The sequence below is a fragment of the Centruroides sculpturatus genome, unplaced genomic scaffold (genome assembly GCF_000671375.1).
Source record: "Centruroides sculpturatus isolate CEXI.00-Female unplaced genomic scaffold, Cexi_2.0 scaffold980, whole genome shotgun sequence".
NCBI classification, from domain to species: Eukaryota; Metazoa; Arthropoda; class Arachnida; order Scorpiones; family Buthidae; genus Centruroides; species Centruroides sculpturatus.
In genome coordinates, this window is record NW_019385128.1 from 242,783 (window position 1) to 269,210 (window position 26,428).

General features: G+C 29.9%; 1 protein-coding gene across 2 annotated transcripts; it reads left to right on the forward strand.

Annotated features, from left to right (window-relative positions):
• Positions 1-430: 430 nt before the first annotated feature.
• On the forward strand, positions 431-26,275 carry LOC111635171 (lipoma-preferred partner homolog). 2 transcript variants are annotated; one of them, XM_023380054.1, is made up of 10 exons: positions 431-698; positions 5,159-5,328; positions 8,900-9,120; positions 15,184-15,442; positions 20,227-20,328; positions 22,271-22,338; positions 22,407-22,454; positions 22,538-22,668; positions 24,583-24,703; positions 25,729-26,275. In XM_023380054.1, the coding sequence occupies exons 2-10, from the start codon at positions 5,163-5,165 to the stop codon at positions 25,858-25,860; spliced, it is 1,248 nt and encodes a 415-aa protein (XP_023235822.1). In that variant the 5' UTR covers positions 431-698; positions 5,159-5,162; the 3' UTR covers positions 25,861-26,275. The 2 variants fall into 2 exon arrangements, with proteins under 2 accessions (XP_023235822.1, XP_023235823.1); XM_023380055.1 differs by lacking the exons at positions 431-698; positions 5,159-5,328 and adding an exon at positions 5,442-5,579.
• The last annotated feature ends 153 nt before the right edge of the window (positions 26,276-26,428 follow it).

Sequence of the window (26,428 nt, forward strand, 5' to 3'; positions counted from 1 at the left end):
GATTCCGAATAATTTTTCTTATGAATCATTCGGGGGAAAAAATTTCCAAATATTCTTAATTTCACGTAATTAATACAAGTGTTTATGGTTTTAAATTGCATCATTAATGACGTTTTAAACATTCGTCATTTTGCGTTATCTATGACATCACATCCGTTACCTACGTCCACTCACTAAAGGGAAATTTCCCTATATGGATATAAACCAAAAAAAAAAAAAATATTTCTACCGATCAGCAAGATATCTTTCGAATATTTTTAATAAAGCTCGACTTATAAATTAATTAATTAACACCGCGAATATATTTATCGCGGTGTTAAATTTTTATTTATTTATAAACTTACTATCGTTTGTTAGTAGGGAAATTTCTTGGAATGTGTTCGCCTCAATATCCCCACCCGTTTTAACTTTATATGGACAGATCCAAATTTGGAGGAAGCAGAAGAAGAAGAAGAAGAAGGTTGCTAATCGTCGAATTATTTTTTTTGAGATATTTTAAATTACATATACATTAATAATAATGATTTAATCGCTAGTTTTATTCGAAGAAGATCGCTTTGTAAACCAGACGATTGAGCAAGTGACAGTTGCAAGGTGGTTTCGTGATCGATCAATCGATCGAAGTTTGATAATCGTTTGGATATAAGTAAATGTTCTGATCAAATAACTCAATTAGAAAACACTTAATTGTGATTAAGGTGAGTTAAGTTTATTTATTCGTTTAATTGATTTAATGATAATTAATTAATTATGATTAAATGCTTCACTAATAGGTTCAATTGATCCTAAATATAGGCCTATGTTAAATTTCTTAAGTATTTTTTTTTTTTATTTAAACAATATTAAAGGATTCAGTTTATTATGTAATTATGTCCTTTTGTAACAATTAAAACTCGTGTATTTTGATACCATATACAATTTTAAAAATACATTTTTACTTAATGTTCGATCAGTGATTAAGATTTGCAGGAAAAACATATTAAAGCGATGGTCGAGTGGATGGTTGTGGGTTCGCACTTCGACGTGCCGGCCGCACTGAGCTTTCTGGGATTTTAGACGTTGGTTGCGTTCGGCAGACTCGACGGTTGAGTATTTTTCTGCCGAATGTTCTCTACGATAGCGTTCTTTTGGAATGTGTTTGGTGTTTTCATGTCACATTTGGTAGTGTCTTTTGTTCACGCTACCTATTGCTACTTGAAACTGATCACTGATGGCCTTTTGTTCCGATGCGATGTTGCTTGTCGTTCGGCAGATATAGGATTCTACGTAACGGCTATCGATTTGTTCGGTTATGCCTGTTGAGTCACCCAAACCCAGCCATTGCCTGTTGTTGTATTGCTGTATCCCATCAGTCCGAGCCAAACCGAACTAATAATAAAGATCGGATTGATTTTGTGACACAGTATGTGTGGGTCGCAAACTAGCAGAGTAAATTATCTGGATTGCAGCCTTGATAATCTCTTTTCTAAAAATCAATGTTTTATAATGTCTTGCAGGGATTAAAATGGAAAAAATTCGAACTTCTAACTGTTTACATAAGTAGTAAAGGCCTGGCAACAAAAGGGTTTTTTAGAGTGCTTTTCTAGTTTACTGTTTACTGAATAATAATGAATATGGCCATGTTTGCTATACATCTATTTGACTGGCCCCTTTCTGCATTTGGGATCCCTACCTTACCCGGCTCTGTGATAACTGTGGAAGTTATGTTTTGCCTGTTATAGTTTAATTTGTAGTGAGGTTAGGTGATTTAAATGGAGAATTGGGAAACAAGGTCTTAATTCAAACTCGTAATTTGTATTGATACCTACAACTTTCAAGTATTTGTATTGTTTAGCTTATGTGGAAGATTGGCATTTTCCCTTGATTCCTCTAATTGCCTTAAATACCTATTTAAATTAGCATCACAGAGATCTGGAAGGTTTTTCACAGTAAATAGTGAATCTATTAGGATATATTTCAAAACTCCACTTAAAAATCAGTGAAGTGGAAAAGATTTATACAAAATGTTTGAAATCTCATTACGTCAACCAATGAGTTCGACAGACATGCAACACGCTCATTACCACCGAATGTCGTCAAGTATATTGAACTGCAACATACACGTGGTGAAAGAATTTTATTTCATTGTCAACGATATTGTAGACTAATTAATGGCATTAATAATAATATAATATATATCTGAAAATTGAAAATGGTGAATTGTTATAAAATTTAATAGAAAGGGAATCAATAGAAATAATTTATTAAATAAATTATACAGAATTAGATAACCTAATAAATAGGGTATAACAATTTACAGGGCTTATCATACCAAGGTGACAGAAAGAAGGACCAGAACTTTTATACCCTAGAATTGTTATACCCTATTTATTAGGTTATCTAATTCTGTCTAATTTATAGTCATAGGCAAAAAGCATTGTTTATTATTAAAATAAATTATGTTTAATCATTTTTACATGCTTAAAGTTTATGATAAAGAATAATTATTGTTAAAATTATTATTTACAAAACAAATATTTCTTAATAATACATGGCAAACATCACAAACTTTGTAGGTTTAACATGTTCTCAATCTTCATTATGATTATGGTTTTCTCTTAGTGTTGAATTGGCTGTGGCATATTTCTACGTGCTGATCCAGTCCAATTTAAATTGCTTATAAAAATAAAATTACAACGATCTTTATTGTATTCAAATCCGGATCTGTCATAGTGATATCACTGTCAGCTAGATACTATTTAATAACACTTTCTACCGTTTCCTGAAATGCCTCAATTATTAGAGTGGTGATGATTCTGTGCCTATTTTGTATCATACATCATAAATTTTGAGATATTTTATCAACTCATAATTTTACTGCAAAGTTTAACTGCATAAAGAATGTATTTCTCATTTTTTCCCACTACAAGAAAGTATGTAATAACTGAATCATTACATTAACTTTTGTTCACTGTAGATGAGGATTAAAAAATAGCTTCAGGACATTTTGATAATGATTTTGCACTTTAGCATTTTTTTTGTTATTGAATTAGACCGGTCAAGAATTATTTTAATTTTAACCCAAATATTTCACAATGTTATAAATAAAATTATTCTATAAGATAAATAATAGATTCAAATGATTAATTACTACTTCCGTTAACTGGTTTTGCATGTGTTACATTTGAATTTTTGTAAAAACCTGAAGATGGTCACTTTAAAATGACCGAATATGTTTGTTTTTTATTTATACTGTAAAGGTTAGTGTTAGGCTATAAACTGCTGGAGTTTTGGTTTTTTGAGTGTATTTAAATCTTTGAAAGTATTGTCTATTCAGTAATTTAATGATAAATATTTATAATTTGAACAACTGATTTATAGAGAGAGACTATTTTGTAAACAATAAAGGAAAGAATGTCAGATTTTGTTTTATTCTTTAATTTAAAAAATACAAATTTTATAATGAGACTCGACAATATTAATTTGCTACATTCTTTAATTAATGCAGCTTCTGTTGTATTTATTTTTCAGTTTATCGATCAGTAGTTCTGTAATTTCTTGGGAATTTTATAAATACTGAAGGTTTTTTTTTTTTAATTAAATTGTTAAAATTTTAAACCAAATTAAGCTTGTTATGAGTGTGTAATTACAAAAATAATGCATCTAGAATTTTTCTGTAAACAAAAAGACTACAGTTTACAATTTACATTTGGATATAAAACATTTTAAAATTCTTATTCAGTTTTTGAGAAAATAAAATAAAATTTTATCTAACACAATTTCAGAAGAAAATATTCAAGAATATCACATTACGCTTTCAATAATTTATACTTCGAGGCCTAAACCGATTCATAAAAGTTCTATATTCTGTATCCACAAGAGTCAGACTGTTGTATCGCATGCAAATTCTTTTATTTATTTTACTAAATTTAGACTATTCTGCAATGTTTCAAAGTTGTAAAATTTCTTTTGAATAAATAAACATTAGATTGCAAATTTAGTTAAGTTTCTCGACTGTCAAATTCTAGATAGCTAAGAAGTCTGTTGTAGATAAATCTGTAATTTGTAAATTAAATTTATAGCCTTGATTAGAAAAAAAAAAACCATTGCTGGAAATTGTGAAACCATGTCAGATGATATATTACGGAGGATAATTTAATATTATCGGGCCATATTTCTAGTTATATCAGTGTCAGAACCTAATATGGAGTGATCGTTAAATTGTTTCTTTAAAAAGTAATAATAAGAAAGTTATCAAATTCTGTTTGTTGACATACATTTAAGGATGCTTTTTTTTTTGTAAGAAAAAGTAATGTTTCCTGTTAGATAAGTGAATACCTTGCTTAAAATGTGCAGTTTTTGAATATTAAATCTGGAATTTGATTATAATGAATTTTAATCAGAAAATTTTTACAGTAGATTTGGCATTTATCATTTTTCTGCAGCTAAACCGATTCATTTTGACGGCTTCTTAGTTTAAACAATTTAAAAATTATATCAATGTTTAAGGTTATATATTACTTTTTTGCTGAATAAATACACAATTGAATGATTTTACCGATTAAAAAAATAACAAATAAAGTAATTTTGGCCATCAGCATTTTTTGTAAAATTCTCCGAGGATAATTAACCTATTTATAATAAATGTCAAGCTTAGTTCACCGTGTACATAATAGGAAATGTAAAATCGGCTTCGATCCATTGTACTTGGACCTACATATCTCTGCGACGGTAAATTCATTAGAAATAATTTCTCCGGTTATTGAGGCCATCTTTGGACGGCCATCGGGTCAGTGTCAGTATAGCGGCGGCATTGACATCCTGACATAGTTACCGTTTTCATAACGGGTTGCTCAATATATTATATTCTCAAGAAATCGGAAAATGTCATTTCTTCGGTAGAACTCCCACAGATTAAAACTAGATTTGTAAACCGAAGATGGCAGATTGCAGGTATGCTTTAATGCAATTTATGTTCTGTTTCTGTTAAGTAAAAATAGATTTTGTGTTAGTTTACGGGCTCTAAATTCCTGCAGATAGCTTGAAATCACATATTTAAGATTAGAATTCTCTACTTAATTTTCTGTTTTAAACTGTTAATTCACGAATTCCACATACTATAATTGCATTTAATTGGCTAAATCTATGCATCTAATTGTCTGTACTGTTCTTAAAACAGCATCATGAGCACCCAAGACAGTCTAGACAGGGAGATGTCTCGATTGAACATCAACAATTACGCTCCACAACAATACTCCCCTTCACGTGGTAAGAAGATCGCACCGGTGGTACCACCCAAGAAGAAGAAACCTGAACAGTACATCCAGACCAACAATAACGAACAATCAGGTGGGGAATATTTTTATTAACAGTCTAATTTTATCGAGTTTATTATTTTCTATTAAACTCTGCCCGTCCGATTTTCCTGCCATATCGTTAAATTTTTAAAAGTGACGGGGTGTAGCAGTAACGCGTGCAGCCAAAAACTATTTTAGGAGCGGTTAGAAGACGACATTAGGCTTTCATGTACGGCAGTCTCCTCGATATGGACAACGTGCATATGTCCAACATCGAGAAGTGGAAACTCAAGAAAGCTGCCGGTAAGATACACGAAAAATCGCGTGCATTTTCGTAATCGTTTACGTAGACGAACCGTAAACGTGTCCCACTTCCGCCGGAAGCGGATCCCGTCCGACTTACGCCTCGCTTCTAAAATTGGTAAATTATGAGGTTATTTCGAACTTTAAATGTCTGGCGAAGTGTCCAAAAACAAGACGGACCGGAAGCGATCGGGCGAGGTTGTACGCGCGATCTATTTAAAAACAAACGAACGAGAAAAAAAATGAAAACAATAATTAAAATTCATTATAATTTTCATCGTTTATAAAGATGCATTCGACTTTTCGTTATTATTATTATTCGATGTTTATTCGAAAATTCGATCCGTTATAACAATTAAACTATAAATATACACGCGAAACAGATATTTATTGGTGTGTGAAGATAATTCGAGGAGTTGTGTGAAAATTACGCCTGTTTTATTGAATTCTTTGTCTTAAGAAACGTGATTTCAAGTCGAATTTATATTTAGTACGTTAGAAATGAGGTGACCAACGTCGGGTAATTTAATTTTGAGTTCCTTGAATAGTCAAACAATTACTCTTAATTGTATAAAGGAAAAATTAGTTATTTATTCGACGATTTTTTTCTTTTCTTTTATAATCTAAATTTGTACTGCTACATTTACAATTTACATAAGTTTATGTGTAAATTTTTTCCTCAATTTTTATTGAATTAAGAAATTATTTTGTTAGCATTTAATTAAAGGGCTGTCTTTTCAAAAATAATAATAATAATTCTTAGTTAATTAGTTACAATATTTATAGTAATTTATTTTTTAATGTTTATATTAGCATACTCGTATAGTCAGAAGAGGATGTAGAATTTGTAGTTACTTCATCCTATTTAGTTTTATGTATTATATTTTATTACTTGTAACGGTATATATTTGTAAGATGGAATTAATTTTAAGGTAGTAGTCTCTTTGTTCACGTCTTTTCTGTTTTAACTTTTGCCATAGGCAGTGTTTAAAAATTATGTAATCGTCTTGAACTGTATAGTCATTTCCCATACGAGTATACTTTATAGTTATACTGTTAACATTATTTCTAAATATGAATAATGGTTCTCGGATATCGATATTTTAGTATAATTTTGCTAAAGAGAAATGCAACGTTCGCTCGGAAAAATATGGTTGCGCGTGTCGAATTTTTATGACAAAAATGCCAGTTTTTATGAAATACTCTGGTTAAAATTTTTCTCAATCTGCCAATGTATATCAAAGTTATATGTAGTTTTCTGCTTTGTGGCTACTCATTTTACAATCCTACTTTCACAGCCAATATAAATTTTCTATTATGATTCTGTGAATTAGCTTTTTTTTTTTTTTATCATATCTGTATGGTTTTATATAGCTGTAATTAACACTATAGAGTTTATGGCATAGTTTGAGATATAGAATGACATATTTAACAATTTATTTTCCAGGAATCAATTAGTTGTAAGTTAAACTAGGCCTATATATATATTTGAAAATGCTTTTTAAGCATTAGATTCTCATATCAATAAATGCAGTTATTCTTATAAGAAAGTGTTTTTTTTTTTTTTTTTTTTACTGAAAGATGACAGCTTTCTTCTCCAGATTTGAGGCATTTAACTGTGATGTTGCATTTCAATAAAACAACAGATAATCTTTAAACTTGGTAGCAATCAATAAAACATCTAGAGTCTAATTAGCATAAATGATGATTATAATATTTAGGTGTGCAAATGCTAGTAGTCTGGTCTGACTCCTTAATTTGTTTTATTAATGGTTTAAATTTGTATGAAACATCAGTTTTAGCATCTTACCAAATAACACATTTCTACTCAATTCGCAACATATTGTTAATCTGATTAATTACCAAAATCAAATTATAAATTTACTAATTATTATTTGGTTATTTAATGTATAAAGCAGTATCATTAAGAAATCCAATCATCTGTATGTGTGCAAGAACTATTTTGTGATGCAATACGCAAACAATTGTGTTATTAAAACTGTAATTTATGTGCACAAGCCTGTTAAAATCAGCAGATTCATAATTCCTTGAAGTGTTACAAACAGCAGGAAGTTTTTACAATTCACCAAACAATAGTTTAACAGATTGGTTAAACCGATCATTAACACATCAGTTAACTGCTGTTGTAACCTGTTTTGGATTTTCTATTTTAATAAAGAATTGAAATAATTATTAGCAGTTAAATATCTAAAAGTTGTAATAGTCATTGCATATTCTTCATCTTGTTATTGCGCTCGTCAGGACTAGCTTCAATTGGGATAATCTATCTCTTTTTGTATAAAGAATACTGGAATATAAAGAGTATTTTTAATAGGAATAAATTGATTTAGTCTAGAAAAATCATTATTTTAATTATCAAATGTTGAATTTTCCAACTATGCTAAATAATTCAAACAGTAGACAATCCTTTATATGAATAAATCTCTAAATGACAGAATCATAACTTGTGCTAAAGATATGGTGGACAGGAGGAAACTTTGAAATTATAAATGTATAGAAAAGTGTATATTTTTGGATTCTGTGGAAAAAGACAAGAAAATTTTATGTAAATTATTTTTTATAACAATCATCTATTAAAAATTATGGACAGTTGAAACAGACATTATTCAAATTGTCGACTAAATGTAACTAATAATAATAATACAATAATTAACTATTATTACTGTTTGCTTATTTTTTTTTAAATGTTCAAATTGTTGACCATCATTTATAATCATTTATTTATTCTTTTTACAAAACTCTACCTAACTCTGCACATTTTAGTGGTCACTGGCACACAGGCTTTATGTATTCTCTGTTTCCATGCTTTCTTTTGGTAGGAACATCACTTTTAATTTGACACATTCTCATAGAAAGTAATCAAGAGATGGAGATTAGTTGAACGAGGGGACTGTCAAATGGATTCTCCTTGTCCAATCCATCTATTATTGAATTCCTAGTTTAATAACATATGCTTATCTTCCATAAAATGTGGAGCAATTTTGTTGCTGTGTATGATGATGTTGTTTAGAGAAGTAGATTAAGTAAGTGAAAAGTCATCATGACTATTCAAATATTTACTTCTATAAATAAATGATTTATATTCATTTGCTAAAACTGCTATTTATTTTCCGATAATTGTTACAAAATAACATTTTGTAACAATTTTTTTTTTAAAGTATATTTGTTGAAAAGTTAGATCACAGTTTGTTAGATCACAATCTTATCAAATAATAAATAAATTGCAAGTTTTCTAAATGTGGAGAAAGAAATTTGTTTACTTGAATGTTAATCTGATTGATTTTACTTTTATTTTACAGCAAACACTGTTTACAGTCATTATTCGCTACCACCGGAAGATGATCTTCCGCCACCGCCACCTCCTCCACAGACTACTTATTCGCCTCCAAATAATCAGGCTTTTCCTCCTCCTCCACCACCACCACCACCTCCGGAAGATCTTCCGCCTCCACCATCTCCTGTCAGTTCTACGTATGCTACCCAATCGAGTTATGCCACATATAGACCACAGTCATCTGCTGTAAGTATAATTTTTGTGAAAATATAAATAAATGAAAGATTTGTTACAAATGTTTTTGTTTTTTGATAATTTGCAACATTGGATATTTTTAGTATATTGAAATTTTGCAATAACAATATCAGTACTTAAAATTAAAGGAAATTTTGCAACATTTATCAATAGCTTTATCAAATACGTCAACAGCTTGCATTTGTTATTGTCATTCTTAATTATTTTCCCTGAATACTGAGCACTTTCTAGATTTTTATTTTTTAAAAAATCAATATCTTAAATGTTGTAATGAAGCCTTGCAAAACTAAATTTAGTGTAATTGCAGTTTACACAATTGTGTTCCTGGAATACACTTGTAAATAGAAATACATATAAATTAATATTTACTTTCCCATAAAATTAAATGAAATTTTTAATGAAAATCTATTTTTAAGAAATTCAACTGAAAGCTATTCATAAAATGAAGTTTAAAACATGCAAATAATACTAAGTTGATTAATTATTATTATTTTTTTTTTTCTTTTTTTAAGTTGGTAGTTAGTTTTATTCTTTAATAATCTGTATGAATTATGTGTATTTTGTTAATTTTTATATAAATATCAATAATAACAATAATTTATTATAAAGACTTACATTATAAAAATGTGTTTTTTTTGGAATCACATGAAACAAGACTGCATAAATTTTACGTGGAAAAATATCAAACTCTCAAAAACTGTTAGAAAGAATGTCAAGAAATATTGTTATTGATAGAGTAGATGTAACAAATTGATCAGTACTGCTTTAATAAACATGCTGCATATTTAAGTTTACAAAACATTGTAAGGATGGTTGTTTATGCTTCTTTTAATTTTGCTATTTGTCTTATTCATCACTTAAATCGAGAGGTTAAAATGGGACACGGGAAAGAAAAATATTGCTGGGCTCCTTTTGCTCAATCTCATTTGGTATAGGAGTCAAAGCATAAGAAGAGTATGATCTGGTGTCGAATTTAATTGATGAATTCAGAGCTAAGCTACTTTATTTAGATGAAGTAAACAAAAAGAGATGTAGATAACATATACAGGGTTCCTATACACCTGGAAAGTCAGGAAAAATCAGGGATTTACATTAGTGTTCCGAAAAAGTCATGGAAAGTCGGAATTTGTTTCCTTGGTTGTCTTGTTGATTTTATTTGCTGACAACATGACTGACCAAGTGTAGCACTCTGCAGGCAGCCAGAAGTATTGTGGTACAATGCAACTGTGAAAAGGGAGTGAAGAATATTTTCAGGATCCCAAAATTTTCCCTAAAATTATAGCACACAAAATATACAAGTATATAACAATATTAATTGTTATTTTTAAATACTTTTAGATTTCAAAACTGCTTATACTTATGATTAATTATGCAGGATTATAAGTTTGAGAGAAAAATCTAATACTCTTAATAATCTAATGTTGATAAAAAATCTTTGAAATATTTTAACTTTCGATCTCTTGCAATTTACACTTTCAATTTGAGGGAAGATGTTATTGAACTGATGGAAAAAAATGATTACAAAGAACCAAAAATTATAAATAACTTGATAAATAATACCATTTGAATTAATATTATTTTTTATTTTAATAATTTTGATCACATAACAAAACAATTTTTGAAACTTTTTCTCAGTTTATTAATATTTTTAAAGTTTGGAAAATTTATTAAAGGACAAATTTAATAAATTTATACTTTTCTACATGGATTATACTGAATTCTTTTAATAATAATTAGTGACTTTTTTCAAAGCTATGAAGTTTTACGGTTATGAGTTAATAACAGGATAAATTATTATTTAATAAAACATTTTAGTTTTTTGTAGAGAAGACATACCATAATTCTGTCTTTCTTATTTTATTTTTGATTTTACTAATTCATTGATCATAAAAAATATATAACTGTTAATTAGAAAAAATAACCAGTTAATTAATAAGTTGGAGAAGCACTAACTTGTGAATGTATGTGCATAGTAAGTTGAGTAATGTTTTATTTTGTTAATGTGTCATACTGTAAGGAACGTGAGGGTCGGAATTTATACAAAGTTGGCCAGGGAATTTAAAACAAAAATTTGAGTAGGAACCCTGCATATATAAAATTTAAGTTTTATAGAAGGATAAAATGCATAAAAGTGAACTCATAATATGCAATAATTAGAAACAGAAAACCATGATGTTATAGTAGTAATGATATCTAAAAAAATTGCATTTAAGACAAAGTATTTAAAAGTTTTGAGAGAGAGAGATGATCATGATCTTCAGATATTGTAGATAATTGACAAGGAGTTAAGCTGACCAAAAAGAGCCACAAAACTGGCTTGGATTTAATTTTTAAAGAGATTTCAACTAATATCTTAGGAACTAGATTGGAATATCTGAAAAAATGGGCCCTTATTTGAACCTACTTCCTCATAAATCTTATTGGTCTAAATTTAGGCATTTTTCTGTTTTATCAGTGTGATTTGAGTACCAGTAAAGAAACTCTGGATGTTTGGTAAATTTCTTGGAGAATGTTTTTGACATTTTCTATTAGGAAAGATCTCTTTGACAGATTTACTTTCACTCACTCACTCCCTTACAGATGCTTACCATCATGGGTCCATGTACAGTGCATTCTAAATCAGCACAGTCTTATTTTATATATTTTAGAAATGAAAAGTAAGCATTTAACTAAAGTTAACAATATTTCTAACAAAGAACAAATGCATGAAATTCTGTTAATACAATGAGATAATTAACTTAATTAATGAACAGTAGTAATAATTCCCAGTACATAAAATAAATTGTCTTAAATAAACTTCACTGCAACATTAATCTCTGATGATGCAGTGTAAGCCCACAGGAGGATGCCTCTCCTGCAACCTCACAATATTGCAGCATCAGACTTATCAGGTTGTCTTTCTGCACCAATGCCTTGTTATCTTCCTATATTCCTTTGTGGTATTACTGTTGTTCAGACTTTTTGATCAATTTTTGTATAAAAAGTGTCAGTTATGGAAGTTTATAGTATAAAGATATTTAATAAATAACCAGCACTGAGTGCAGCATTTAGAAGCAGGGCTATAACCATTGTCCCACAGACCCTGTGATGCAGATGGGCCCAATAATATTTGGAACCCACAACTGAAAGAAATTTTTAAATTGGTAATAAAGTATACGTAAGATTTAACACAGAATCTTCTGTAAAGAATAAAGTTTGAGAACCACTGATTTATGTTGTTGATAATAAATTTGTTTGTTGCACTCAAATTAGTTGGAAATGCAAGTAATTATCAAATGTTAATTATGTTGGTTACACAGAAATATAAGAAAAAAGAAATGAGCTGAATACAATGATTAAGAGCGATTCACAGCATGCACAATAAGGATGGTAGCATCCTGATCCAGTAAAGTAAAATGACAACCATATGTACAATTTCTACCACAGTTTGAACAAATAACAAAGCACGTCTTATAACACTGACATCTTCTAACATCATAGTATACATACTAAAATAGTCTAACACTGCTCTAAATAAAAGATGATCAGTCAACCAGCAGACTGTAAAGCAGTTTTAAGTAAAAGAGAATTCTAGTATACAAATTTGAAGAAAGTATAAGTATACAAATATGCACAAATAATTATTTCAAACAAAAATATTAATGCAACTACAATTTCTATCTGATGATCCAACTTTTCAAAATCAGATGAATGGTTGATAATTCATCCATGTGGCCAGCACATTCAGCACAACATGCTGGGTTTTGACTTATATATAGCATTTAGTAATGAAAACAAAGTGCCTATCATGTGGATGTGTCCAGAATCACCACATAAATTCAAAGAATTTCAAACTATTGTTTATGTTGAATTGTGTAAACTGAAATCAACTGCCACTGGAACCAAGAGAAAGATACTGAAATTTAAATGGTTTGTAAATTAGTTGTAAATTAACAGTTTGAAAATTAAAAATTACCAAGACTTAGAAAGACTTTTTAAATCAATGACAGCTGAAAAACTTGATTTTGACAATGTACCAGGTCAGGGCTAAATGAATGTGAACAAAACAGTATAGTAAAAATTACAGTCAATATAGAAAGAGTGAGTACATCTTCAGCTCATCATTTAGAAAATAAAAGACCTACAGCAATAAGTAGCGGTACATTTATGTATCTTCTGGTCATGTGTTTCTGATGAAAATTAATCTTTTTAAAAATACAGGCTAACTAACTAGTATAATACATTTATAAATGATTTACTCAATAAATTTATTAGTATTCTAGTTTAATAAACAAAAGGCAAATTTTGTTTGTAGCAGTGTTACATCTGTGTGAGGCATTTGTTGGATACACCTGTGTTTTGACTAGCAGCATTATCTTTTCTTTCAACTTTTCTTTGGACAATTCTTTCATTTCATTTATGCATTTTTTTATGAATCCGTTCTATCGATTTATGTAGAAAAACTAATGAAAATCCACAAATTTCTTTTGAATGACCATAAATCTTTCTTTTTGCAAAGGAATCTGTGATGTCATTATCTATAGAGCAGTCCACTACCAAAACACAACAATACATTTAATTGAGTTCAATTACTTTCATTTTGAAAATAGTAAATTAATAAAACAGCTTCTTTACTAAAAAATACTTGATCTAAATAATGATATGTGACTGGCTAAAATTGGTGAAGTGGTGTTATTACTATTTAATCAATCTCATCACCTGAATCTCAATAATTTACTTTTATCACATTTGGTTTTACACCAGTAATGATCATATATGAGTAAATATCATGTATGAGTATTTGCAAAATACTCATACATAATAAGACTTTTTAAATACTTGCTAAGTATTCAAAAAGTCTTATTAATATTATTTTCCATCTACTTTTGATGTTTCTTTGAAATATAAATATTGTCTCTCTAAATTTATCACTAAATTATTTTGTTACAGATTTGTAATGTCAACAAAAGTAATTCTTAGTAGAGATGTTAAGAATTACTTGTTGTTGTATGAGATAAATTTTTTCACTTTCATAAATATTTCTGTAAAGTATGATACAATTATTCATAAATAAAAAAATAGATTTTGTTAATGGATTTGTTGACACCATGACAGAAGCAATTATTCAATGTGTATTGTCACCACTAACAAAGGCATAAACATTTTTCAATGTTTTCTTAAATTAACTGAGCATGGCTGGGTACAATAGCTAGTTAGAAATTAACAGAAGAAAAAAACAAAATTATATTTATTAATATATATAAACCAGTCTTACTAAAAACTATTTTGGGTTGCATTTGTGTCTGAATGCATTAAGGATCATCTTGAGATTTATTCCTGAATCTGCAACAAGTGAAAGGGAGGACCCTAAAGTTTTTCCATTAAGGCCCTGCTTAAAAGGTAATTTGCGTAGCGGTGCAACTTGATAAGAATTGAATGACAAGGTTTTAAGAGAGAGATTCCTTTTGTTCAAATTAATTATTAATACTGTATTAAAAGTTGTATTCTTTGGGATATAATTATCAATATTGTATCAAAAGTTATATTTCTTGCAATACAATTATTAATAGTTTAAGTAAATTTCAAGTTTCAAATAAAGCTAGATTTATATCAGGATTCACACTTGCATACAAACCGCTACAAAGTCAATATGACTTGGCATTTGTAATCTTCTTACAGTTGTACATACAGCATGTCCCTTTCAAACCTACCACATTTCAAAACATCACAATAATTACAAAGATAAGAAAATTAATTACACAAAACGCAAGAACATGTCAAAACATTTATTTAGCACCCTTTAGTGGACCTTTGCATGAAAATCATTTGTAGCGTGAACAAAATCAAGTCTGTATTCAATTTTAATATTTTTTGTGTATTTAATTTTTCGATCTTAAATCATTTGATTTGATTGTTATTAATATTTCATTTCAGTGGGAAAAAAAATCAAAAGATCTTTTCCAACTGTAATGCTTGAGATTATACTTTTTAAGAGCCTAATCTAGATGTTGAATCATTCCAAAAAATTTACTGTAATAAATAAATAAATAAATTCACACTGTATTTTTATTACAGAGTACATATGATATTAATTCTATCTATGAACCAATTACGCCCAGACCACCAAGTCAGATGTCTACACGATCCATCTACAGTACAGGAAGTGGAGGTTCCTCTCTCTATTCATCGTACTATCCTGCGAGTGGACGAGGACGAGGTGGCGGAAATGTGCCAAATCAATCTCACGGAATGACCGGCAAGGAGGCAGAAGTGGATCATTTGACTGATCTTTTAGTACAGAGCATGGAAAATTCGAGTGATCCCGATTTTTTTGGTGAGTGATATTATCATAAAATTTTGGATTCTAACTATATAAATGCAGATTTGCATTATGTTCATTATAAATCTGCTACAAATATGAACACTCCTATTTCAGCAAACTGTAAGATTTTAACAAATCTTGCAGTTTGTAAAATATACTCAATCTTTGTTTTATAAATATTCACTTAACAATTTTTTATATCAATACATTTTCTTAAAAATTATTACTTATTTTCTTATACATTCCATAAAGTTTTGTGACAATGAAAATAAGCTGAAGTATCTCCACAGATATCGATATATTAATTATAACACTAATATGTAGTTTGGACTATATAGATTATAATAATAATCTATGTAGTCAGTTCAGTAATAATCTATATTTTTACATGATCACTTCAATCTATAAACTTAATAATTCATTATTTGATATTCAAACATAATACAGGCATTGTTCTCTGTATTATATGGTATACAATGAACAACAAATTATGTTTAAATAATTTCTGAGTTTATTTTTGAGAATCATAGTTTAGAATTTCTTTTTGTAATTCTCATTTTTGTTTGTTTTTTGCTGTTTACATCCTTTGGACACTAAAAGAACTTTTTCCAGCCCACAATGAGGGCCAGCTGGTAATGGACAGGGCCTGACAAATCTAGGACAGATTGCCCATGAAAAATTCCTGGGGTTCTCTGCTCAGATTTCATCCCTTAGTCATCCAATCTTTGAATGATCAAGGGATTATTAGTGTAGGTTATTGCTTAGGTTGAACATAAGTAACTCTAAGTATATATCATATTGCAGTCAATTAAATACATACAATATTGGTCTATTGATTCATAACAATAAAAATGTACTAATTTTAGTAACATTTGTTTGAAATATTTTGATATTAGCATATGGTGTCCACTATCAATAGTTGGACACAAACCAAATTATTTTTGACTGAACTATTTTTAGGATAAAATTACATGTACTATAAATGATAATATATAACTTTGCATAAAAATTTGATGTTAAAAATTTTAATATAAAGCCATCATATCGTGTTACATGATATAAATTTAAAACTTATCAGCTGTATTAATATAAAATTCAAAGTAATATGGAAAATAAATTCAAAATAAATAGAGTGGAAAAATTAATCAAAAAATTCATAAAACTATAACTTTAAATTATAAAATATATTTGTCAGCAAAAAGAAACACAAATGTTTCCATGAATTGTTTCCATCTTAATTTAAAGTTTGTTTATATCTAACCCTTGATTTACGCAAATAGATTCTGAGTTATTACTACCATTATATGATAAAATAAAGTGTAAATTTTATTCTCTGCTTGTTGATAAAGAAATAATTTTCCTTTTCTTTTTGTCTAGTTGGAAAATCTTGATTCTTTCCTTATTAAATTACCAAAAACAATAGTCTTAGTAGAATTCATTATCAGAGTCTGTTTTTTATTTATACTTAGCTAATACATTATAAACTTTCTGATATTAAATTTAATGCATACAATGTAAAGGCCTGATATAGTACAAAATGGAGAATCCCATCTTAAAGAAAAAGTTTTAAATAGTAGCAATACAGTTGCACTGATATAATAGTGAAGAACTGAACATTAATTTTATCAATAAAAATACTTAATTTTAAAATAAAATACAAAAGAATATTTAAACATAATACCATGTTAAACTAAAATGTTATCTAGTAAAATGTAATTTTGTCATGTTTTTTAACTGCATACATTGAGGGTTACATATATTTAAGTGCTATTTGCTTTTAATTTTCAATATTTACCAAAAAAATTTTTACTGTTTAATATCAATATCTATCAAATTCCGCTTTGTTATAAATCACATACAAAATGTTTCAAAGAATTTAATTAAGACAAAGCTTCTTCTATGTAGCTTATGGAATTGAATTTATTCTCAAAATTTGGTTGGTCATCTATATATATAAAATTGCTTGTCCTGACTGGCTGACTGAATGACTCACTGATTCATCATCGCCCAGAGCAAACCACTGGACCTAAAGAGCAGAAATTTGGTACACAGTTAGGGTTCGTCATGAAAACGCACACTAAGAAGGGATTTTTCGAAATTCCCAATTGGGGGAGAGAGGGAGAGCATTAAGGCTTAATCGGAAGAACGGCTTCTACTGTACTATTTTAGATGCGATTTTTTGTTTTCATCTGCGTTTTATTGGGATACGCCATGGCAATGCACACTAAGAAGGGATTTTTAGAAATTCCCCACAGGGGGTGAGGGAGAGCATTAAGGCTTAACCAGAAGAACGGCTTCTACTGTACTATTTTAGATGCAATTTTTTGTTTTCAACTACATTTAGTCTTCATTGAGTACTTAGGTGTATTAAATTGATAACATTTCAGACATTGTTATAAATATTTTTATCTATTTCGATTTTAAAAATGTTCGAATTGTTTTAAATTCGAATTTGTTATTGCATATTGGTTTGATTATAGAACGATTGTAAACGCTCCAGAAAATTGATCAAATTGAAAATAGTTCGTTTGATTCTTGGCAATTCTCTTCAGCAGTAGGTGTTATATAGACCTAACAATTACTATGGTTATTGAAATATTGAATATAAATGGGGTTTGCTTGCAAAACCTCCGCGGACGAAGTCGTGGGTAACAGCTAGTTTTACATAATATGAGATGAGGAAATTAAAAATGTAATAAAAATTGAGATCCATGATTTAATTTTTGAGATACAGTATGGTCAAAGTGACAATGTCCAAGGTTCTAGATCGAGTACACACGATCTTTTTTATTTTATAATCAAATCAAAAATAATTATTTTAGGGCCCAAAAACATTATTATTGACTTGTTAGTGCTTTTACTCAATTCTTAGTCCATGTTCAGTCAGAAAATGAACTGTGCCTAGTAAAGTGAAGACTGTACTTTTCATCATCCAATAGGATTAAATATGGAAAGTGAGCAAATAAGTCTAGTTGTATTTGATTTCCTGTAACTTGTTAATGCAAATACAAAGTTTTGTTTTCTCTAACACACTTTTTAACATAATAAAAATTTCAGTTTTTTTTTATAATAATTTTTCTGTAATTTTAATTAATATGATTTAATGAATTTTACAGAAAACCTGTGTTTTTATTTGTGACTATTCATATTTCACAGTATTGTAGACTTAAAATTTTCTTTATTACCAAATTAGTTTTTGTTTATGAATTATTTTTGAAAAATCAGAAATGTAGAACTCAGGGTACATTTGGAATTTTTTTTTAATAACAATTAAATGGTAGCATTACTAAACAACTTTATTATATTTTTCATCAATAATTTTTATCTATTTGACGACTTCAATTGTACAGTAATTGATGGCGTCTGGAGAACTGTATTATCAATATTAGGATATATAAAGAAGCTATCTAAAAAGTTATCACGAACCAATTGATAAATTTATGTATAGCATTGAAATACCTTTCTAAATAAGCCAATTCTAGGTCATGTGAATAAAGAAACAAATATTTTACAAATGTTTTTAAAAGAATATATTTAATATGTTGTTTTCCATTATAAAATATAAATAACTCATTAAACTTTAAGAGAGAGTTTGTTACATATACTTAACTTTAACTGTTAACAAAGTTAAAGAACATTGTTATTTAATATGTTTGCCACTAAACCATTAAATAACTTTTAAATCCCAAAAGCTTATATTTAAAATGGAAACTCCAGACAGATCTTTGTGAAATGTTGTATATACATTTCACAAAATAAAAAACAATTAAAAATGGTTTAAAAATACCTGTATTAAATAAATATCGTGTTTTACCAATATAGTAATCCTTCCATTTATGTGAGTGATGGTTCTACGAAAACCGCGTGTAAACGGAGCCACGGAAAGCCGTTTAAAATAAGGATCTGTTCCGCATTCTCAAATATAGTTAAAACTTTTCTACCCCGATAAGAGAAAAATATTAAAATTCTTTTTAAATATACATCTATATCAGAGGTTACTGATAGTTACATCAAAACCTCTGATCATTATCAGAGGTTTTGAGTATTATCATTTATTTCAATAAAGTTGATTATTTACAATATTCCAAATCACATTAAAGTGAATTCATGTAAATGAAGACTACATAAATGAAGGGATTATTGTACATATTTTCAGATTAAACTGAAGATCTTTAAATTATGGTAAAAATCCTATTTGAAGAATTGAATGGTAAAATATACTAATTATAATGTTGTAAATAGAAATATGTCAAAAATTATTTAACTGTTTGGAATTTTTTAATCTTACAAATCCTTGCTTCAATTCTTCACTTACACATAAATTACCATTGAAAAATTATGATGTGTTTGAATTTCAGATTTTTGTTTTTAATTTACTAAACTGTGTTTGCATAAATGATTTAAAATTTTCATTAAATGTCTTTCTGCTTTTTCCTTTCTTAAATTTTCATGTTAACTTCAATAATATTTCTTTTAACTAAATCTGTAAATTTACGGAATAAATGATAATACGGTCTGTCTGCTTGGTGTTGTCGTTCTAATGCTAGTTGTCGCTTGTGTTTGTCTTTTTTTATGCTGACCGGTAACCAATAGACGAGGAAGAGGAAGTGCCGATCATAGGTAAGACTTCTCTTTCCAACTAAAATGCATGCTAAATTTGTTTAATGCAAGATATCAAAAGTAACAGAGTACTAATATTTAACCATAATAACTTCTTTGTTAAATTGTCCCGTACGAAACTCGTGTGGTTTAATCCCATTTTAGATAACATCAAATAATTGCAATCATTTCTACAGGTATGTGCTACAAGTGCGGAGAGAAGGTGTTGGGCGAAGGAAGCGGATGCACCGCCATGGACCAGGTCTATCATATATCCTGCTTTACTTGTCACATTTGCCGTAAGTAACATTTAAATGTTTTTAGTTAGAGAATTGCTTTTAGAATACTGTTGCTGGAAATTTTCTTATACCATTTTTTAAATTGAAAACATAAAATCGTAAAGTTTGATATAAGAAAATCATAATTATTATAAAATGATGCTTCTTGTAACACGACGTTACAAATACAGTAGAACCTCGATTATCCGGACTAATTGGGGATGCAGGTAGTCCGGATAAGGAAAAATTTGGATAATCGAAACAAATACTTTGTCTTTTAATGATAATACAACACGTTTTCTTTTCGATGACATATTTGTAATATTAAAAGTAAATACTGTATTTAAATCATGATCAAATTTTCAAGAAACAAACGTTCATATTGAATTTAGACTACTACTGACCAATGCTAACAGACTACCTATTGTTTAAAAGGCCCTCTGTTGGCGCAAAAAGACTGATTTTATAAAATAAAAAGCAGTTGAAACTGCATTTTTATGAATAAAAATTTGACAAACTATTTATCGTTTTATGACCAGTAAAATTTTTCGTCGCGTTCGCGGCTTTTAAGTAATGCAGAAACCTTCAAAACACGAGGCATAGCAGTGGCCCACGTTGCCCATGCCTTACGCTGCTCTTGGTCATAGAAATGATGTAATTTGAAAATAAAATTATTTATAAATAGTAATTTTTATTATTTATAAATAGTCAAGTTATATTTTTATTACGATGCAAAATATATTTAAGAGTTTACGGCCACTGTGCCGGGTGAGACGTTGTTGAAACAAAAAAGTTATGCATTCCATCACGTACAGTACATAAACAGTATCGTAATTCACCAAGTGCAAATCAGCAAATTCGTAAAATTTTTGTTTATTTTGAACAATCCGGATAATCAAAAATCCGGATAATAGAGGTTCTACTGTAATTATACAATTAAAATACACTCATTGACAAAAATTTTTGCAGTAATCAGACAGGATTAAATGATTACAGTTGTGGCCTAATTGCATAATACATTTTCTTTAGGTATACACTCTGGTGGCATTATAGTTGTAATTTTTTGTTTGGCGGTCTTCGAACACCAGGCATGCCTGTATGACACACAGCCAAAGACATTATGCCAACAGTTTGAGAAAGGCTGTGTCCTAGCATAATGTTTTGGACCATTTTGACCCGACAGAGAAGGTGTGGGTCTTTAATGGTTGTCTGTTCCCAAACAGAGCAGGGATTCGTCATTAGTGTGAGGAGACTATTGGCAAGCACTTCAATTCTGCCTGTGGTATCGAAGGACGTAAGTCCCTGATACAGACATGCTGACACAATCTTGTATGACAGCACAGTAATACATACATTCAGGAAAACCCAAACACTAGTGTTGCCCTTCATGGCAGGGTTACAAGCAACAATTTTTCAGCTAGGGTTTTTCATGTGTGTTGCATTGCAACACTTCTTGGCAAACAGTCTCCAGATTTGTCATGTATCAAGCATTTGTGGGACCAGGTGGGACACTGGCTTCAGCCATCTATGCGTGCCATGGATCCAGAGCAGCATTCACAACATCTATAGGTAAATCCATCACGAGATAGTATCAATATATAGTGCTTCCTCCTCAGTGCACGACTATGTGTTTTTAATTTTCTTTGATGTTATGAAAAATCTTTGTGATGTAGCAATTAACTTTGTCAAAATAAAACAATATTCATGGTTTTATTTTATCAGTTAACCTATCAGATTTGATAAACTCTAGCATATCAAATTCAATTTGATTTGTATTCTCTTGAAGAATGTGGACGGTGGCACAGAAATGAGAATTTTCCAAATTGACGTCAGCGTTCACGATAAGCTTTAAAAACAAAATGTAAACTTACTGCATCGAGGACTAAGACGAACGCAATTACTACTGTATTTTTAATTGTTCGGAGAATGGCGGTATTTACACGAAATTTTGGTTTCTTTTTAGATAAAGAATTAAGAGGTAAACCGTTCTTTGCTATGGATGGAAAACCATACTGTGAAGAAGATTACTTGGTAAAATTATCATTTATTCATTTTTAACTTTTTAAGATTTTATGGTTTATTTTAATTTTGATTTATAGAATTTTCTGGAGAAATGTTGTGTTTGTGGCAAACCTATTCTAGACAGAGTGAGTTTCAAAAATAAACAAAGTAGTTAGAATACCGTTTCCAAAAAATCGGCATTAATAAAATTAACAACTTTTAATCTCAGATACTCCGTGCCACCGGCAAACCGTACCACCCCGCCTGTTTCACCTGCGTGGTCTGCGGAAAATGTCTCGATGGAATTCCGTTCACTGTCGATGCCACCAACCAGATTCACTGTATCGACGATTTTCACAAGTAAGTCGAGACAAAAAGTTCTTTCTGCTCAAATTTCTTGTTTTTACTATCTATATAAAAAGTACAAGTGAATTTAACAGTGATCTATAAGTGATTGTTATAAATCATTTGAATTTAACAGTGATCTATGAGGGGTGGATTTCTTATAATTATCAGGACTCCGACTCCCTTTTTACTTATCAACTTGTTATGTATATGAAACGGAGTCGGATGGTAAGAAATAGTCGGAGTCTGTAAATTTTTATGCGACTCCACAGCCCTGATAATTATTAATAAAAACACTAGAATTGTGTGGTTGAGGTTACGGGATGATTTGAATTTATTCATTAACCACATACTGTGTGGACTGGACTGATGTTTTATTCAATAATTGCCCACTTTGTAAAAAGAAGTATGTTCTTGCTTTTAGAAATGTGCATTTTGGCCAAATTATAGTACAACCGAAGAGGGCCAAACTAGTAAAGTATGTAAAAGTTACAATTATAAGTTATTCAAAGGAGTAATTTTACGATATTAATTGTAAGTAAACTGCTTACTTGTTGTTACCTATTATTTTTCCTTAGTAAAAATTAACTGAAGACAAATGTTATAATTCTTTAAAAAAAGCTAAAATAATTTAATTCTGATGTAGATGATAATATGTCTTACAGTTGGGCCAAAGTGCATATTGTAAAAAGATGTATGTTATTGGATAAAACATCTTCATAGGGAACAATTATTGTTTGTATAGTTTCAATAGTAAATGGTTAATGAATAAATTGAGATCATTCCCTAATCTCTACCACATGATCCTAATGTTATTTCAAATGGTTAATTTTACATTTTTAGCAAACTTGACCAAAAATGGAGAATACCTTATCTTTTATTATTATTCATCCCAGAAAATTATTTTTTTGGTTTTTTTATTGATAAAGTGAAATAATGAATTATTGTTTGCTACTGCTTTGGTATCATCAGGAATGGAAAGTCTTTATAGTCTAACAGTTTCCGCATTTGAATGTGTTCTAATGAGACACCATTCTCTGCAAATTAAGTGTGTTTGGCGTGGTATGGTCAAATTTTAATTCAATTTTTTTCCCCGAATGATATGGTTCATTTAAGTGTTTGCATTCAGTAAGTATGGTACATCATTAACTATTAAGACTATTTTAAAACAAATTTACATAACATACTCTTCCCTATAAACAGCTTTGATTTAAAACATTGTATTATCTTTATCATGAATTATTACTGCAAAATTAAATTTTATCTTCTTTGTGAAAGGCAGCATCTTGCCATCTTAAATTTTCTTCATTTTTTTAATATCCTGTAAGAGTTAATTTTTGTGGGAAAGATTTAAGTCAAACAAAAGTCTTTGACAGATTAAAATTTACTGTGTTTTGTTATCAAGCTCTTGTCAATTACTGGTTTATGTACTGGTGCATACTAAACACTAAAATTTAGGTTTAGTGTGCACCAGTACATAAACCAGCAATTGACAACAGCCTGATAACAAAAAATATATTTTGTTTACTTGTTAAAAATTTACTAGGTTATCTTGAATAAGTACATTGTTTGTGTTTAAATTTGACATATGGTTTTGGTTCCTACACGGAACCTCGCATCTCAGCTGTACTGAAGAGCCTTCTACGTTGACAGAAACTTTTCCATCGGGTAAAAAGACAACTTAAACATTTAAAACAAGACTTGCTTTTTCATTTCTGTGCGCACTTATGCTATTTTAAGCATGTACATTCCCAAACAGTGGAACATCGAGAAAGCCTAACTCAATTAATTTGTGTTTTGCATATTTAAATTTTTCAAACGTGGACATTAACAAACGAGTTGCTCTTTACTCGTTTATTTACTAACAATAGAATGTATTCACAAAGAAATGTTTCTCTCATGAAATCAATAAATCGTACCTCTTTCTAGGAAGTTTGCTCCGCGCTGTTGCGTGTGTAAACAACCCATCATGCCGGAACCCGGTCAGGAAGAGACCGTCAGAGTCGTGGCTCTGGACAGAAGCTTTCACGTAGGATGTTACAGATGCGAGGTGAGTGCTCCGGGAGTGGAAAGTGAAATTGGACAGTTATTTTAGCACAAATTAATTTTCTACCATTTGCGGTGGCCCACGTCTTTTATAAATTAGAGGGTTTAGAAATAAATAATTTTTCGTTCAAAATTAGCTCTGACAGAATTTTTTGTGCAAAGCAAGGCCCTAAAGGTTTTGTTTTAGGTTTTATTAAGTTATGGCAATGCAACACTTAGTCATCCTCCCAGGAGGTCTTTTTAAGAGTAACTGGCCCCTATTTAGGCATTACAGATGTGGAGAAAACTCACTCCACGTGCAGCTTTTAGCCCGTCCTGGTCAGGCACGAACCCACGACCAAACTCCGTTTGGGGAACGGAACTACTTGGCCACTGGTGGATTTATCTTAAAAGTCTGACTAGTGAGTCTAATATACTATTATATCCCAGATCCAAAATTAGTGAACTAATTGCATGTCAACTTTCCATTCATGTTATAATCACCTATTATAAACCAAATTGTCATATGGTATTTCGTGGTAACACTATACATGATTTTGAATTCCATAAGTAGTGTAGTGTGTAGTTAACCAAGACAATCTGTTGCTATCAAATAAACATTATGGTTCTGTTATAAAACATTATCACATTGGGAAAGTCATCATTTTACTCAAAATCTATAAATATCAAATTTTACCTGTTTTTCAGTGATTCAACTTGGACCCACCTTCAGAACATTTATTGGTTACAATGGAGATTTCTGGTGTTTTTTAAAAGTCAAATTAGTCAGGCGGGCTATTAGATTACTCAATTACTGGGAAAGTAGATTAATACAAAGATTGCCAATTTATTTAAGAGATCAGACCCTTTTCGACCACAATTATTTTGTAGAAAAGTGGTAGCCAAACTACCCATCCCAATTCTGCTTGTTTATATTACAATATACCATAATCTGCATTTTGATGATTTGTCAATTTCTTGAATTATTTTTGGTCATTAGTTTAAATGTTTTTGCAAAGTATAGTCAACTAAAATGGTTTTATTTTATAGGACTGTGGCATGCTTCTTTCTTCCGAAGCAGAAGGCAAGGGATGCTACCCCCTGGATGATCACATCTTGTGCCGTAGCTGTAACGCAAAGAGAGTCCAGGCCCTGACGTCTCGCATGACCACCGAACTGTAACGGCATTCCTCTGGAGACGTCCCGTAACTATTCCATAACCAAAGTATTCTGTCTCGCTTTTACTGGACCGAGAACGAATTCGAAACTCCGCTCGATTTCGTTCTTTGGTTTTATACGAGCTCGGTGTCTTTTTTAACTTTGCTAAAGAGTTTTTTGAATCCGCAACCGGCGGCGAGCGTGAATTTCGTCGACGAGATTCTGGGATTTAATCGTTGTTACGAGATTTGTAAGCGCTTCTGGTTTTGATTTTTTTTTGTGTACCACGTAAACGAGTAATTCGTTTCCTTACGTTCGTGGGAAAGTCGAAAAACTGCCAAAAAAAAATAATTGTGTACAGTTTTTGTTAAATAAAAGCTCCTCGATGCCACGCCGTAAGATTTCTGGCTGTAAAAACTCGACTCGCTGGCTAAGAAAATATAAATAAAAACTGGATCTTTATTAAAATTCCATATATAAACTTTTATTGGAACTAATATATATAATAGAGAAAACTCTGCATTCCAATTAAACTTAAACAAAAAAAAAATTTAACAAATCATAAAAATTAATTTTCAAGGGAAGAAAAAGA